Source organism: Branchiostoma floridae, unplaced genomic scaffold (assembly GCF_000003815.2).
Source record: "Branchiostoma floridae strain S238N-H82 unplaced genomic scaffold, Bfl_VNyyK Sc7u5tJ_1578, whole genome shotgun sequence".
Lineage (NCBI taxonomy): Eukaryota > Metazoa > Chordata > Leptocardii > Amphioxiformes > Branchiostomatidae > Branchiostoma > Branchiostoma floridae.
Genome location: NW_023365773.1, coordinates 304,918 through 322,913, shown reverse-complemented (window position 1 = coordinate 322,913; position 17,996 = coordinate 304,918). Strand labels below are relative to the sequence as shown.

The 17,996-nt window shown below is 39.5% G+C and overlaps 1 protein-coding gene across 50 annotated transcripts in view; it reads right to left on the bottom strand.

Moving 5' to 3' along the window:
- The window catches only part of LOC118408355 (CUGBP Elav-like family member 2), an 81,099-nt gene that overhangs the window by 49,231 nt on the left and 13,872 nt on the right, over window positions 1-17,996 (bottom strand). For all 50 annotated transcript variants that reach the window (XM_035809067.1, XM_035809065.1, XM_035809062.1 and 47 more), the window contains exon 2: window positions 17,241-17,410. In XM_035809067.1, coding sequence (XP_035664960.1) covers window positions 17,241-17,410 — 170 coding nt within the window. The remainder of the gene's footprint in view (window positions 1-17,240; window positions 17,411-17,996) is intronic.

The following is a 17,996-nucleotide window of genomic DNA, read 5'->3' as shown; positions in this document are numbered from 1 at the left end:
GTACTGAACACAATTTGGCTTTCGAAGCACGTGTTACTCCGAAGGGCAGTTATACTGTTATATTTATATACTAAATACATATATATATATTCTTGTACATCCTAAGACTTGTCTGGTCATGTCTTAAGCACATTTTATTAACTTCTTAAATCCCTGAGAAGATGAGTAGCCTTGGAGACACCTTAGAGACCGCAGAAGTAATCCTCCTCCACTCTAAGACTTGGAGAAGGGATTAACTCGTCTTGAAGAACGTCTTACCGCAGCCTTGGGCCGTCTGGGCACACTTGGTAAGTACCTTAACCAATTCTTCAAGGAATACAGTTTTCTAAGAAAGGCATTACAGCAGGGAAGACAAGTCTCAAAGGGTCTTAGGTAGTCAAGGATTCCTTACATAGAAGGACAGTCAGTGCCAGGGGGGGAAGGAGGGATTTATTTTACTTTTCCTATTACTGGAAATGGCAGCTTACAACCTAATCTATTGGCAGGCACAAAATGTGCTTTTCTAAGTATTAATTTATTATGAAATGACATCTCTATAGAGTTATACCATTTAAAGCTTTATTGCTTTTAAGCATATGATTGATATGCTATTCCTACATTCAATATTCTAGAATTTCTACATCAAGAAGATTTTACATTACAATTTCCATCAAAAATTTATCTGTCGAAAGTTTCCAATGAAAACTATTGAATCAAACGATCGACAACGCCATAACATCCCTTGTTAACATGTGGTGCCTCAGTCCCTCTAGCTGTACAGCACCCCTCCCACACACACGGCGCTGTTCACATTGATTTCATGTCCACTTCATCTTCCGCTGCCCTGACCGCAAACAAGATTAACGACCCCTCTGTCACAGCAAGGCCAGGAGGAGAGGTCCAGATCAAAACACACCTCCCACCAAGGCCAGGATCAAAACATAACATGTTATCAAGGAGGGAAGCTTTCAACGTCATTCTTTCAGAAATTGAGTCACTTAAATTCATTCCCACATCTGATGGTGTATAGGGCTGCCCCCATCTCCATGCCTACAGCCCTTGTGCCACAAGCAAATACAGCAAAAGGAATTTCTCAAAGGTTTCATGTATGCGCTAACAAATCACTGGCTACTGAACAACTTTCAAATGAGAATCATTCAGCACCAAGGACAGGATTTGGAGACTTTATTTACAACCTTGTTTTTCTGTTGATATTTCAGTTCAGAACACTTTTTTTCTGCACAACAAGTATGAAGCATCAAATGAAGATTATTCAGCACCACGGACAGGGCTTGGAGAGAAACTTTCCTTGCAGCCATGTTTTCATGTCTATATTTCAGTTTTGAACTCTTATTTTCCAATCCGAAAACTGAGAAATGAAATTGACCTAACACTCAACATGTCAAGTATCTCATTCAACTGTTTTAATGTTGATATCTCAGTTAAGAACTATTGTTTTCAAATCGGAAAACCGATTTGAAAACCGAGAAATGAAATTGGCCTAAAACTGAGACATTCATTGAACTCATGTTTTCTGTTGATATTCCACCCGTGAATAGTTTGTCTTGTTGATATTTCAGTTCTGTACTGTTTATTTTTTTTAAATCCGAAAACAGAGAAATGAAGTTGGCCTCACACTGACACATGGCTAGTATCCCAGAAAGGACAGTGCAGCTCCTGCAGCAGTAAATATTACCATACAGATGAACCATATGTAGCCGGAGGTACCGCCAATAACGGGGGTTTATCTCAGTCCCGTCCCCCCGCCGGAAATCCACAGGCTTCGGGAAGACACCGGGTGACAAATGGACGCACATTTTACCTCAGGCACAGGTCGTAAACATCAACACATCAATCTTGTACGGACGTGGACAAATTTTCTATGAGCAGTTGGTAAAAAGAGTTGGTAGTTGGTAAAAAGATTCAATCATATTTTGGATATACTATATAATGCGTTGATGTAGTTTTTATTACTTGGCCCCCAGGGAGACAAGTATTGTTTGTTTAAGGTTGTGTGTTTCTCGAGTTATGAGCACTGGAACACCTAGTCTTGAAAAATGGCAACTTTCCTGAAAAGCTTACTTACTGCTAAAAGCTTATTGCTTGCCTGTTGCAAAAGTTCTATAGTCTATACTCCCTAGAACAGAAGTTCAAGTAAAAAAAAAAAGTATACTCTTTCGAAAGCTTAAAGTAATTTATGTTTAAGGAGTATTGTAAAGTCTAACGTCGCAAGATCCAAGATCTGTTATCAGAAACGCCCCCCTCCCCAACCAGAAATGTCAAGTCACACAGCAGACCGAAGCATTTTCCCCTCAAGAACACAAAGTACAAGACTTCAGACCTTTCAACAGCCAAGAAAACCCCAAGACAGTCCTGCCGAGCAAGAAGGGATTCCCAACCTTCTTCAGGGAATCTTCCCTCATCTCAAGGTCACATGCACAAGCCACAAGGTCAAGACATTCACGCACAATTAAGAAGGCAGGAATATTCCTGCAGAACTTCAAAAAGCTAGAGTGCTACTTTAACGAAGGGGCAACTCAGGAGGGATGTTTCTGTCTAAGGACGGCGTTTCAGAGGTCCTGGAACAAACATTAATCATTAGAAACATGCAGACATGAAGGCTAGATCACAGGAATATGCAATAAGGGGACAAAAGCAAGGGTACTCAGGGCTCGAAATACTGGGTGTATGTGCACCCAGGTGCACCCAAAATTGGAGCTGTGCACCCAATTATTTTCTTAGGTTTATGTATGTAAAGATATCAAAGTCTACTAGTATACATCATATTCTTGACATCTAAGTGTTAGAAAGGTAATAAGATGTCTGTCATAGTACTTGTTTAAGAACTTGATAGCTTGTAACAAAGTTTTATTATTAGGTTATTACTTAAATCTAAGTGGTGCACCCAAAAATATTTTGCGCACCCAATTTTTCAAGCTGGGTGCACCAGTGCACCTAATCCCCAAAATGAATTTCGAGCCCTGGTACTACTGAGCTAGCATAAAAAATATACATGTTAGAGAAGGTTTAAAGCATGGTGTACAGACTAGCTAACTGCTACCCACCCGTGTCACGGACCAACGCAGCAATATTATCAAATACTGGATACTAGTCTACCGTGTATATTTTTCGTAGTTGTTGCTACTAACAAAACTAGATAGTGACTGTGAATAACAGAAACAAGCTATGAATTTTGAATGTTCAATTTTCTTTCAATTGGAGAAGGAAACAGTTTTCTAAGGTTGCACATAACTAAGGTTTTCACCTTCATCATCATCATCATCACTATCATTTGTGTTTGTTATGCTGTTACATGCAAAATGTAATGACACCAAAAGATTTATTTTATTTGGATCGTCAGTTCTTTTATACTGCAGTGTCCCCCATGATGACAAATGTACTCTCCCCTCATTACAGCGACCCCTATCTGTAGTATACAGTGCACTGTCCCTTTGCAAACAAAGGTGTTGCAAATTCCAGCCCTAGAACAGCAGGATACAGGTAAAATCAACCATTTTACCATGGCAACCTGCCAAATAAAACTCCAAACCCAGATTTTGAACCATTTGGGCCCCAATTACCTCAGTCTTGGGTGGTGCCCTTGGTGCTTAGCAGTCCATCGGGGACTGGGGTACAGGTGACCTGACATGACCTATGATCCAGTTCAGTGTAGGGAATCTTGTTGGCATTTTACCAGACAGAACAAAGAAGCAACAGTATGTTTTTCTCAGTCAGTAGCACACAAAGGAAGTCAAGCATTCAAAAGAGATAAAACTTTAACCCAAAGCAAAAGACGCACAATAGTTGAGTGTTTTGTAAACAAGTGACAATTTATGATACTATGAATGAATTTTTTATTTTCTTAGCTCAAATTATCATGTATGTGGCATCTCATATGAAGGAAGTAAACATTAAAGATATGAACAGTATCTAGGTATGAACTGTTGCAAGACGAAAGATGTGCAGTTTGATTTATATGCAATACTACTAGTACTACCCTGCAATGTTTCCGCCTGTGCATCTTAGGACCGTTGCCTGCCTTGGGACCTTGTAAATGGTAGAACTTCTTTCCAAGTGAAGGAAACAACTACAGACTCAGTCAACTCTTCAAGAAAACTGGATTCTCTTAAGATGTCTAATTGGGCTCCTGCTGTGCTCAAAAGTGATGGGAATAAGCCAAGGATCCATCTTAAGGAAGTAAAACATGTCTTAAGATGATGGATGGACGTTATGGGAATTAAGAACAACTTTAAGATGGTGGAATTCTGAAGGACTTCCGGCAAACTTCAGACATTTGGGACTCCTTAATTAGGTCTCTACTGGGCTGGGAAGAAAGAGGAATAATTCGAGTTTTCATCTTCAAGACAAAAATGCACCTTACAGTTTGATTGATGGCTTATCTCTATCATTATTCATTCAACAGAGCAAAAGTTTTAGAATAAAGTCAGATTTTGAGCTGTTGTCAATTCATGCTTACGCTTGTAGCTCACTTCTGTCTGAGCGAAAGCCAAAAATATTTACATTGCTTGTTTGTCTTTTTTTCTTTTATAAACATCTTGGCAATCAAGTTCGCAGGCAACCCCACTGTTTTGAATGAAATAAATAAATTAATCATGTTGCTATAGGCCAATGTACTATACCCAAACAAGGATAGAAAGTTCAAAGATACAACACTATATTTTCAGTTCACTGCCTGAGAAAATGCAAGACAAATTCAACAAGACTAATCTACTGCAAACCAGACACTGCCGCTTGATTGATACACAGACTGTCGTCTTTCTTTGCTGCTTACATTTTTCAAGACTGCAGACTCTGAGAAGTAGACGAGTAAGAAATAAGAATCTTAAGACATTATGATTAAGATGTGGGGTTACTTGGGATTATGGTACTCTCCTAGTCTGTGTAAGAAGCAAGGCTGTAGTGCTAAGATTGTGCAACTTTCAAGACGTGCAACTTGCTAGTATGGGAGATAGCAGGTAATGGCAGGGTGCGAAATTCAGTTTCAGAAACAGACGCACAACAGAGAAATATATTATAAGTAGAATGTCAGAAAAAATCTAAAATAAAAAAACCTTCCTATCCCCCTCTTGAATCTGAAATTCCATACCAAACTTCAGAATTTTTTAACAAGTCAAACAAAGGTTTCCTTAATTTTTCTTCACACTTAGATGAAAAAAAATATACTGTACATATCAGTGTACAAAAGTACCTTTACCTAGTTGACATAACCCCACAGAAATATCTAGTTATAAATATAAAATACGAAGCTTCATACTTGGATGCAGCAAAGTGCGTGTACATCCAGAATTTCCACCCTGGAGAAAGAACGGCATCATGAGACTCCCCTGCGGTACACAGGCCTGATTTATCAGTCCCTTCCCTGTGAAACATGACAACCAACATGACAAGCGAAGCAGGAGGTACAGATAGATACAGGCTCTGCTGGGGAATGTGACATTCACACAGATTTCTCGATGATGAATCACACTTGGTAATCTATTCCGCAGCATGGGGCTGGCAACAAAGTTTTCATGACAAACAACGGTGCTCACAAAGTACTGTAAATGCAGAAATGTTCGCGGTGGATTAATATTCGCGAATTTAAAACCACCGCGAACATTTTTCTATTATGATATTAGATTGCAGTCTATGGTGTTACCGCGAACTTAAATCCACCGCAAAAAGTCATTTTTCCCGCTACCGCGAAATTAAATCCCCGCCAACTTAAATTCATTTACAGTATCTTTTCTTGGGTACTTTATCACAGCCAATGGGACATAGAACTAATCTCCAAGCAGATCCTATGGTAGCATAAGATAGTATCAAAAGCTGGCAGAGGAGTGAAGCCGGCTTAGGAGTGAGTTTTGCTACCTCTTGGCTAACTATACTCCTTGGCCAGTTTGGTACTATCTTATGCCATTGTAGGATCTGCTTGGAGATTACATAGAACAGGAATAAAGAAAACGACTGTCACAGCTCTTTTAGTTTTTGGTCTGGACTGACTTTCTAGTTTCCAAATGCATATTCTGTAAACAGTTTTTGCATACCTACTGTAATTACCCATCAGACTTCAAAGCTGGCATGACTAGCTACTGTAGGCACCCTATATCTCTGGGCCTGTTCAACACAACTATGGGTTATACACCTTTCTCACGCGGCGGCCATGATAGATCTTAAACGAGTTCAATGTGGCAAACAGAAGGCTGTCCATCATAATTTGCAGTTCGACCAATGGTAGCCTGCCAATTAGAAAATGGACCATTAAGTGAATCGCTGCAAATTCGTTAAAAATTTGCATTATTATGTTTTTATTTTGCATCTCTTAATGGACTATGGGGTCAGTCTACACTACTCTAAATTGCTACATTTTTCGGTGCATAACACTTCTTGTAATATTTATTATTCCATCTTATATCATGAAAATGTGTGTGGTTTGGGGGAAAACTAAATGGGACCTGATTTTAGAAATAAGTTTTGTCTGTTTGCCTCATTGACCTCTTCTTGGATCTATCATGGCCGCCGCGTGAGAAAGGTGTATAGCCATTGCAAAAAAACTAGAAGTTTGAAATGTAAATGAAAATTTCATTGCGTTACCAGTTTTTCCTTAAGTGGTGGTAGAAAAGTAACTCAAACTTGATAAACCAATATTATGTCAACGTGACACAAGCCATTCTGTGTTAAATTTTGGACATCTCTTCCTAACCCTCATGAACAAATTAATCTCTACAACACAAAATGACCATGTTACAGGGCAAAAAGCAACATATCACCAAAACCAAAAACAGGCCCCGAAATACTGGGTGCAGGTGCACCCAAAATTGGAGATGTGCACCCAATTACTTTCTGTGGGTGCACAGGGTGCACCTGATATGTTCTTAGGTTTATGTATGTAAAGATATCAAAGTATACTAGTATACATCATCTTCTTGACATCTAAGTGTTAGAAAGATAATCAAAATGTCTGTCATGGTACTTGTTTCAGAATTTGATAGCTTGTAACTTAGTTTTATTATTAGGTTATAACTAGTACTTAAATTCAAGTGGTGCACCCAAAACGTTTTGGGTGCACCCATTTTTTTAAGCTGGGTGCACCAGTGCACCTAATCCCAAAAATGAATTTTGAGCCCTGAAAAAGAAAGACATATCTCCAGGTACCCTCATCTAAACCTTCCTGGAGGTCTCCTCCTCCCAAACCCTCTCACAGGGACAACCCGACATGTCGTTTCCCTAACGACCCCTGACGTCCCAGATCCGCAGGTATCCGTTGCCATGGTAACAACCTAGTTCCGTAAGTCCCCGCAATCCCCATAATGCCCCCGTGTTGTCCAGGGTAATTCAGCACATGACCAGGGCCCATGGCTGTCAGTTTTGCGGAGGTTTGATTCATTAGGGCACGACCTCTTCTTTAAGTAAGACATAAAGAGCAGAAGGAGCCTTAAGAGAAGGAGGACATTACTGCTTGACCTCTGTACATATGACCTTCACTTCCTTAAATATTTAAATAAAACTTATTACAATGGAAAACATAGCATGTGATATCTAACAAAAAAATGCATTGGCTCTGTAATGGTCTGGGGTTCATATTGTGAATTTCATGTGAAATTTTTGTCTAATTTTTGTTGGATAACCCACAGAATGTAATTCATTTCATACGTATATAACAAAGCAAGGCAATGCTCTTTCATTATTTTATTTATTTCATATGTTCATATATCTAGTTGATAATATTTTGGTTAAAATGGCCAGGTTGTATTACTTAGAGGGAGAGTGGTTACTCGTACAGGTTTGAATGTACAGTTTCTCTATAAATCAAGAAAAATAAAAAAATGTAACGTACCAGCATACATAACCACCCTGTAATGTAACGCACCAGCATACATAACCGTGTTCTAATGTAAGGTACCAGCATACATAACCACGTTCTAATGTAACGTACCAGCATACATAACCACCTTCTAATGTAACGTACCAGCATACATAACCACCTTCTAATGTAACGTACCAGCAAACATAACCACCTTCTAATGCCTTTGTCCCCATGATTTGCAATGCTAATGCTCCAGACTAATTAAGGAAGCCCTCCCCGAGGTGCCAGGAGTGTTTTTGATGTGATTGTTGCCCTGATCCTCCAGGCCTGGATCTGACATGTCCAATCCCAGCGAGACAGCCAGGTTTGATATGGAAATGTGAAGAGTCCCCACTAAGCTATGCTGTCTACAGGGTACTCAAGTCTTCTGTGCTATCCTTGGTGCTGTCTACAGGGTACTCAGTCTTCTGTGCTACCCTTGGTGCTGTCTACAGGGTACTCAGTCTTCTGTACTACCCTTGGTGCTGTCTACAGGGTACTCAGTCTTCTGTACTACCCTTGGTGCTGTCTACAGGGTACTCAGTCTTCTGTGCTACCATTGGTGCTGTCTAAAGGGTACTCAGTCTTCTGTACTACCCTTGGTGCTGTCTACAGGGTACTCAGTCTTCTGTACTACCCTTGGTGCTGTCTACAGGGTACTCAGTCTTCTGTGCTACCATTGGTGCTGTCTAAAGGGTACTCAGTCTTCTGTACTACCCTTGGTGCTGTCTACAGGGTACTCAGTCTTCTGTACTACCCTTGGTGCTGTCTACAGGGTACTCAGTCTTCTGTGCTACCCTTGGTGCTGTCTACAGGGTACTCAGTCTTCTGTGTTACCATTGGTGCTGTCTAAAGGGTACTCAGTCTTCTGTGCTACCCTTGGTGCTGTCTAAAGGGTACTCAGTCTTCTGTGCTACCCTTGGTGCTGTCTAAAGGGTACTCAGTCTTCTGTGCTACCCTTGGTGCTGTCTACAGGGTACTCAGTCTTCTGTGCTACCATTGGTGCTGTCTACAGGGTACTCAGTCTTCTGTGCTACCCTTGGTGCTGTCTAAAGGGTACTCAGTCTTCTGTGCTACCCTTGGTGCTGTCTACAGGGTACTCTGTCTTCTGTACTACCCTTGGTGGTCTCTTCTACTCAGTAATACCCTGAAGGGAAATCTCATGTAAGGGCTATGATATCAATTATGAGTGTCTCTTTGCGAATTAAGAATTTATAATCTATCCTCCCTGCTTTGTAATGCTAATAAGGGAAACTGTAATCAAACTTCATATTTCTTTTCAAGGCTCTTGTAATTGAATTTAGCAATTTTGTTGATTAAATATGTCGAAGGCAGTTATAGAAATCACTGTACTTACAAAAAATAATTCATGCTGTCAGTCTTAATTTGCTACACTCATTTTGAAATTATCCAAACTTTTAACCCTCAATTTTCAATACACTTTTTCCTCGCAACGTAATCAAATGTAGGTGATTGAAAAAAGTGAAACAGTTACTGTTTGTTATTATTGTTTTTTTATACTTTTTGCTGCAAAAACCTCCTTTTTCTTCATACCAAGAAATCCAGTCCTACAAATCAATGAATTTGCTATATCAGTATATGCAGCTTTTGAATTGGAGACACATCTGTGACTTTCATGTGAAGTCACCTTTCCCAAACCTGCAGCTTTCTGCATGGGAAACCAAGGATCGAGAGGGACTGAGGCGTGTCATAATCAGCCCTAATTAACCACTAATTACCTGGATTCGTTAGTGTCCATTGGGACTGAGAATCGGTCCCTGTGGATCAGTGATGAGCCCCTCTGAAGGACACCAACAACTTTCCTAGCTAAGCTAACATCTGAACATTTTACAGAAGATGTACAATTATCTGTCGTGTAACACACGGTAAGTTTGTTCTGTCGAAAATTAAGCAAACTATATTTTTTCACTCTCACACCACATTCAGTGTCTAAAGTCTAAAGCAGATGCCGTCCACACAAACTGAGTTGAGTAGCCGACCCAAATATATCTGACAAGCTACATGAAGCCAGTCATATGAAGCAATATATCACAGGCAACAAGAAGTGCCAGGAGCACAGGGTCTTCAGTAACGTGTACATAAAATGTGCTCCTTGTGGTGTATCAAAGAGCTTGAGCATCCCTTGTAGTCTGACAAGGGAAGGGAAGAATACTGTGAGTTTCAGGCGATGACAAAGCCATCATTAGGCTTTACTTCACGAGTAAAAGATTATGACGTCTACACTGTCAGCAAAGATTTACCAACATAGTATAATCTATGACGGAATAAAACAGCCGTTACCATTTTACGGGCCGGCTCATGTCTTTCTAGTACTGCGTGAATAATACCATCACGGGTTATTCGATGATGATAACTTTGGACGTAAAATCCCTCGTTGGAAGGCATCGAGCCACTCCTGACGGCGCCGTGGCGTGAAACGAGTTGAAGTGTTCGTCAATTTTCTGAGTCATTGGCCGATCGTTTTACCGTCCTGACGGTTACAGCTGGGGAGAGAGAAACGTACCGAAGCTGTTTGGTTAGAGAATTGATTGGATAAATCTATCGGTACGCTGGCCTTGGTCTAACCTGATCGAACCTGGGCTTGTTAAATTGTAATTCTAACAAGTTGTCTCAAATTAATAAGCAATAACAAGGTTTGGGTGATTGATTCTTATTATAGGCCTCTCCTAGAGCGCATTAAACAAATAGAATAAAACCAACAATAAAAAGGTATTAATATGATCTGTAATTTTGATTTATTGATAAGTTGCATTTGCTTTAATAAAGGAAATATTTGTGTGTGTTTTGTGCATGTGCGAGAGAGATTATATTATCAATATAACTAGAGAAGTTGTGGATATATCTTTATGATGTTTGGGTTGGCAAACTGAAAGGAAGACAAGATTCTAGTTATTAATCTATTTGTCCTCTAAGCAGCTCTCCTTAGTTCCACAGCTGAACTTCCAGTTTTGATATTTCATGTTCTTGGCACGTATTATGGGCACTATTATTTACTGCTTTCCAAAAATTATAGACCCAACAATTTCAGACGGCGTGGCTGAATCATGTGCCCTTGTCTGTCCTAGGGCAGAGGATGCTCTCTGATGCGTAACGCATCAATCATATCTCGCTAATTAAACACCAGGGAGCCCACAGACCTGCATCTGCTGCCCCCGCCTTCGTTAACATAGAAAACTGCACAATCAGAATAGTAAGTACCAGATTAGTAATGCTAATTAATCTGATTGGCTCGGTAACGAGCACTTTCCCACTGTGATGACGAGACATGCGTAGCAATAAATATGATAACCCTGTCATGGACATAAATATGCATTTTTGTTTGTATTCCAGTTGCAACAAGTTGTAGCTTGTACATCAGGCCAAAAAGTCCCATTCAATGCAATTAGCTTCGCTAAAGGTGTTCAAAACAAAGCATGTATTTGTTTCTCTTTTCTCAGCAAACTTTCTGTATTTTTCACACTTGCAACATCAGCTTTTCACGATAATGGTAGCTTGATTTTTGTGCACCCTAAAATCTGTGTGACTTTTACTCATATGGTAACAAAACATCAGCAAATAGTGCTGGAAATGATTGGTTTATAGATTTCTAACCATTTTACCTAGGGTTTTCATTTAACCCTGTAATACTAGATTGACTGTTGCTATGACATTGCCTCTATACTGTAGGTATAAGCCCCTAGCCAACAGGGAATTCCCCTCCAATGTGATTTGTAGACCGATTGCCCCAGGGGGGCACGTGGCCAAATTACACCCAGAACACAATAGAACCCATCACCTGTGCACCCAGGTGTGTAACGAGCTCGCTCACGGGTCAACACCCCGACCTTGGGGGGAATCCTGCCACCAAGGTCACCCTGAAGTCATCATGGCTTGTTACAACTGACTATATGACTCTAACCATGGAGCAAATTGGGGTTTAATATTTATTTAACCGACTCAAAATCAGTGCTGAATGCTCAAATGGCAAACCCATTTGAGGCTAATCTATTCATTACATTTGTACCAGGCTGGAATCTTTCCAAACAGTTTTAACTAAGAATTTGTATATCAAGGAGGCCTACTGGAGATTTTTTTTTTATCTGGCCATCAAGGACTACATTCTATTTCTTGGCATTTATTATTACGATAGTTTATTTTGTTGAAAAAATTCCTTTGTTTGTGGAGATGGCATTTTCCATTCTACATTCAACTTGTTGCTCATATCATCACATTCATTCTGGTGTCATAGTCTATGTGTTCCTGTGTGTCAAGGTTTTGTACCATCATGTTTGCTGCCAACAACAAAGGACCATGGAAAGAGTAGCTGCAATGTACTTGTTTATTGTCAAGCTACAACAATGTGATTGTGGATTTGAATAAAGTCTAAGTCTAAGTCTTCCACAAAATCATGAAAATGGCATTTTGAAAAAGTCCACTTTGTTCATCTTCAGTCCAATTTTAACCCTTTGTCCACTTCCTAACCAGGACAAATTCTGACCCAAAAGGCCCCCTCAGCAGGTGAATGGTTAATCCCTGTGCCCCAGCTGTTCCCCTTACATGACATGGTAATTACATCAAAGCCAACCCTGACAAAGACAGGACCAACAGGTGGACATGTCAGGCACGCCAGGTGTCCTGAGAGCCTACAGACAGGGTTTTAACCTGAAGACTATAAATGTCACAATTCCAAACTGGGGACCGGCAAGGCTGTTTGTAGAAACGAAAAATAAAAATGCATGCATAAAAATATACACCAATTTTGTCAAGTATTCTCTTTACTTCTTGTCTAGTTTGGTGTCTTTTATATCATACATTCCCAAAAGCTGCCTAGCTTGGCCCAGGTTTCTAGCACAAAATTTGTCTTGGTTACTAATAGGTAAGGTATAACCAAGGAGTAGGCTAACGTCACCCTATTTCTCTTTAATTTCAAAGTAAAGATTCAGCAAAAGCCCAAGAAGAAAATTGACCATGGATACTTGTATCTACATCCACCCCCTGTATGTACCAACAAGGTCCAGGGTTTTTCCAGTTCAGCTGCATTTTCTTTTTCACAGATCGGCGAACCAAAAAGCTACATTCTTGCGGCATTGGACTTTTATAACCACAACCATGGGTTTGAAGTGCTCCTGCTATCTATAGCACATCCCGACGTCTGACATTTCCACACACACAGGAGGACCGTGTATGGGTCTCCCACCAGCGTCAGTCCGGGCGGAAACAGTGACACTTTCTGACAACCCTGACGTCCCTGCGTTCTATCAGGGGCAGCGTTAACAACTCTGGGAGGGTTTCCAAAAATCCTTTTAGACGTTGAAGCTTTTAGGCTGTCCATTTTAGCTTGCAAGTAAGGAAATTGGTGAAGCACTTGGAATATATCTCAGAAAACATCAAACCAACGGCACAAGACATACATGTGAAGTTGATAATGTCCTTTCTCTACTCTAAAACCTTTTCTGGAAACATGTTTCCAAACTAGCGTTTGGCCAGGCGTTTGCAGGAATGAAAATTTTGATACGAAAGACAACAAAGCACACGTACATCTTCATATTTCATTTTTCAAAAATAGTGAATTCAGCCCACTAAAATTTGTATTGTTTATAAATTATAGGGTTTGGTATTTTGATACGAAAGACAACAAAGCACACAAAATGTTCTAAATTAGGTACAGCTTGGGTATATTTCCTGACGTACATCTTCATATTTCATTTTTCGAGAAAATTGAATTTAGCCCACTAAAACCAAACAATTTCACACCAAATTTGTATTGTTTATAAACTATAGGGTTCAGCAACATGTTGAAAATCCAGATTATGTCCTTTTTTAAAGTTATTCCCATAAATGGATACTACTACTCAGCTGTTACATTTGCCCTACCAGGTTCAAGTCCAAATAAAACCAATCCATTACTATTGGGAACAAGCCCATACCTGCCAGATGTGAGGTTATCATGTTGACTTTCCCTGCTGTACAAATTTGAGCGTGGGACAAACACGGATGTACTCGTGTGCTAACAACTGGTGCAAAACCATACATTACATTACAAACGATTATACCAGAGGCACTAGAGCTGAAAACACCAGACTTCAGTTGCAGGAATTTATGACAAGTAAAATCTTTCCATAATATGTTCAACACTCATAGCTTCAACAATTAAAGCAGATGAACTAGATCTGAATATACCTAACTTTAGTTGCAGGAATTTATGACTATTTTACATATTTTGCAATAATTCAACAATAAAAAAACCATAAAAATTAACAGATTCCTTCACAAATAAGCATTGATACTATTATATATCAAGAATCATATATAAATACGCACTGTTTTTTTTCTTAAATTTTCATACACCATAAATAATTTTCTAACAGGGACCTAAAATTGAATATAGTATACTTTTTGGCAGACAAGTAACGTACAGACTCAACAGGTGGCTTCTGTGTAACCAGATCACTTTTACAGGGGGACAAATGGGATTGTTACGATAATTAAGTCCATGTAATTAAAAAGTAATGCCATTCAATTCTGTAATTACATGAATAATTCAAAATCTATTTCTGCATTTCCCTCCCCCATAAAAATTACAGCCTAAGACCAGGGGTGACATCATACTGTAAATTGTTAAACTTTCGCTTTGCTTCTGTATTTGCAGATACCTCTTCATAACACTGTGCATATGTCTACCTTATATACAACTCATTAATTGCGAAACTAAAACACTACAAAGAAACTCCCTTTTTTTCTACCACCAAACAAAACTACAACCAAATTATATGAATTTGCAGTTTGAGGCTATCAATGGTCAATGTACGTCAATGAGGTATTTTCTTGTGAGTTTTCATCACTTTTTATCACTAAATCTTCTTTCACTGTCAAAGAAACTGCTCGAGCTCCTTTTAGTACCTTCTCCATCAATGTTCTCTTTCTAGGAAAGATTCTTTAGATAATTTACTCCGATCTATATCAAATCTATCTCACAAACGATTCATCTGACGTTGTTCAGACGATAAAATCGTCCAGCTTCAAATCCGCCAGCTACGCCCGCGAGGCTCCGTTCCATCTTAGTCAGAACTTGAAAGCGCGCTGACGTGACTCGGAGTTCAGAACCTGTTCATTACACGTGGCCGGCTGACATCTCTGACTAGTACAAGCCGTGAGATAATGTTATCTGTCTCCAACAGGGAGATACGAGTCTTCCTTCGTCCATAGAACAGGAGATAAACGTGATGTAAGGGTTCAGGAGCATAGATAACGTTCCTCTTAATGCATCTTAACATACCTTCTATGTCCCTTATGCAACAACTTTATACAGTTGAACAGTTAAACTTTTTCAGCAGTAAGTTTATACGGATAAACTCAAACTCCTTGATAAAAAAGTCTAAAGATAATGTCAGCAAAATTTATGTCGATGAAGATTGGACTTTCAGGTAATACGATACGCAAGGTAATAGTAACTTCAGCACCTGGATGAAATATGGACACTGTAAATGTAAATGTACATGTAAATTTTACTGACACTCTTAAGAGCTTACATATGAAATTTTGCTGCTAACTTCAATGTGTTGAACAAGACTCTGAACTGTCTGTAGCCACCACACATCAACTAAAGCGAACGATTGATTGATTGACATTATATTATCATTACATTATATTCATACCATTTTTCCAACACAGAAATACCAAGAACATGCTGAATATAGTAGTGCCTATGTACACACAAATATCTCAGCTACCAGTGCAGCCACAGTCAAAAATTAGGTCAACAAATGCACCCGCATTTCCATCCAACATGTCATAAACTGTATCTATATAAAGTGCCTAGCCCACGGCCCTCTGCTTTTATGTTACAGCGATGTATGGTATCGTCCCTACCAGACGCAACTTTAATGGGTAGGGGGAGAGATACCCTGAATGTTAGACATAAATTTTCGTTAACTTTCAGCCGGGGGCCTTTTAGCTTTTACATGCAAACCATACTGATGGACAGGAAGGTATGTTTCACTTTTAAAGGGGATTTCTTTATACCTGAAGACATAGATGATACTTTCCTTAAGATGCACTTTCAATTTCATGTACTAAGATCTGTTAGTGTCATGACTTGAGCTATGAGTTTGTAACTTTAAACTCAGTCGTAACATCTTGAAAGTGTGTTAGAACTGACAAAGTACATAGACCAGTAACAACATATCCTTGAAGTATACAAGTTATGAGGCAGCTTTTATATGAGAGAATGTTCTCCTAACTTCTCAAAATCTTTCTTTGGGGAACCAAGAAGGAAGGAGCTTTTCTTAAGAGTTCACAGATAAGGAACATTCTGATTGAGTGCTTTTATGGCATAAGCACTCAATCAGCCTATTTGTAAGAATGTTCAAATAGTTTATGCTGGAAATGGAATAAAGACATTCCCCAACCGTTTATCTCATAATCATACATAACACACTGACTTAGAAAGGGACTGACTTAGTAACTGACTTAGTAAATACGCAACTTAAATATACAATATGCAAAAGAAATAATTGAAGATGCAGCAAAACATACAATTTGGCGGACAAAAAAATTCAAACCTCTATCATTTATGACAAATTTCCATCAAAACAGCCAAAAAAGGAATTTCTAGCAGAAATGGTACAGGCAAAATTCTAGGACTAAGCTGAACCTGGATACCTCCAAATAAGGGCACATGACCTTTGCCCTCTCTACACCATTCCCAGCATGCAGTGTTCTCCATATGGAAGATTTTGTTCAGAAAAGGACGGACCAGTGACAGGGACGGAGGGTCGGCAGAATTCCTGATCCCTCTCCCACGATCGTTAAGTTTCACTTCCAACCTTAAACTGCACAAACCAGCTGCTCACTCTGACAAGGAACTTCCGAAAATGCAGAGAGATCAGACCATTCCTGTCCCTGCCTCCTAATTTGTGGACTACATAGCATACCATATTGTGGGAGAGGAGGCATATGTCCAGTGTCTATCATGTCCCTAATATTTCAGTCACCACACACTGAGATAAACCCCTACCTTGAGCCACAAGTAAAAGTTGGCAAACACTTGACTTTGTTAAACTGACAGCTTAAAATTTCCTATGACAGACAAGCTTGTTGTAGGACGGCATGCCCTACCAATGGCATGTCGAACTTCACATAACCTCCCTTACCATGACACATTGCCTGTAAGGCTTTCTTTCTGCACAATAACATACAATCACCCCTTATTGAGAATGGACATTAGCCAATCTCCCTTACAATCTCTAGATGCTATCAAGGATTGGACCATGCCATTTGTGAAAATAGGGGTGATAAAAATTACCAGACAAATAATCTGGCAATTCTGTTTTATAAAAAGTCACAAGACAAGAATCTTGGCACGGTCCATGAGAATGGCCTGTACCATTATAGATACGGGGGTGTGCTAGCGTACCTCTGCTCTGTCCCGTGGCTCTGTCCCGTAGCACGTTAAGCTGGTAGACCGGTCCGAACTCCTCGAACATCTGTCTCAGATCCTTCTCGTCCATTGAGCGTGGGATCTGCCCAACGAACATCTTTATCGTGTCCGTGTCCGGTTCGGTTGGCGCAGTTGTGTTCATCTTGCTGCGAACGCAAAGAAGAAACCTTGTTAGACATTTGAACAATCATAAAAACAAAGTAAATACTATATATATTAATAACACAAATATTTTGCACAACACAGATTTGATCATAAAGGAAACTTTCTTTCCAATCTCAAATGCAAACACAAAGAAAAAACCTTGTTAGACATGATATTTAAAAAATCGCAAATATTATACATTAACACACATTTTGACTGGCCCAGTTTTTATCTAGCCTGAAGTTCCAGCCTCCATAGTGACCACTGGCTCAATACATTCGCTTGCTAATCCGTCGTTAGCAAAAGGATTGAGCCTGCGGTCACTACGGAACTGGAACTCTGGCTAGTTTTGATCATCGCTACAAAAGAAACTCTCCATACAAATCTCCAGGTATTGAAGAAATAATTCCAGGCGTTTGGTTGGTGTAGGCACATTATTCTAGTAAATGACAAAGAAAATTAACGATTTTAGAAATCCATCATAATATTTCTTAACATTCTAAATCCAAGGATTCCAAATGAGCTCCCGTGTCATACTAACAAGCACGTCCTGAAATGCAAAAACCAAAAAATATCTAGAAGCATTTA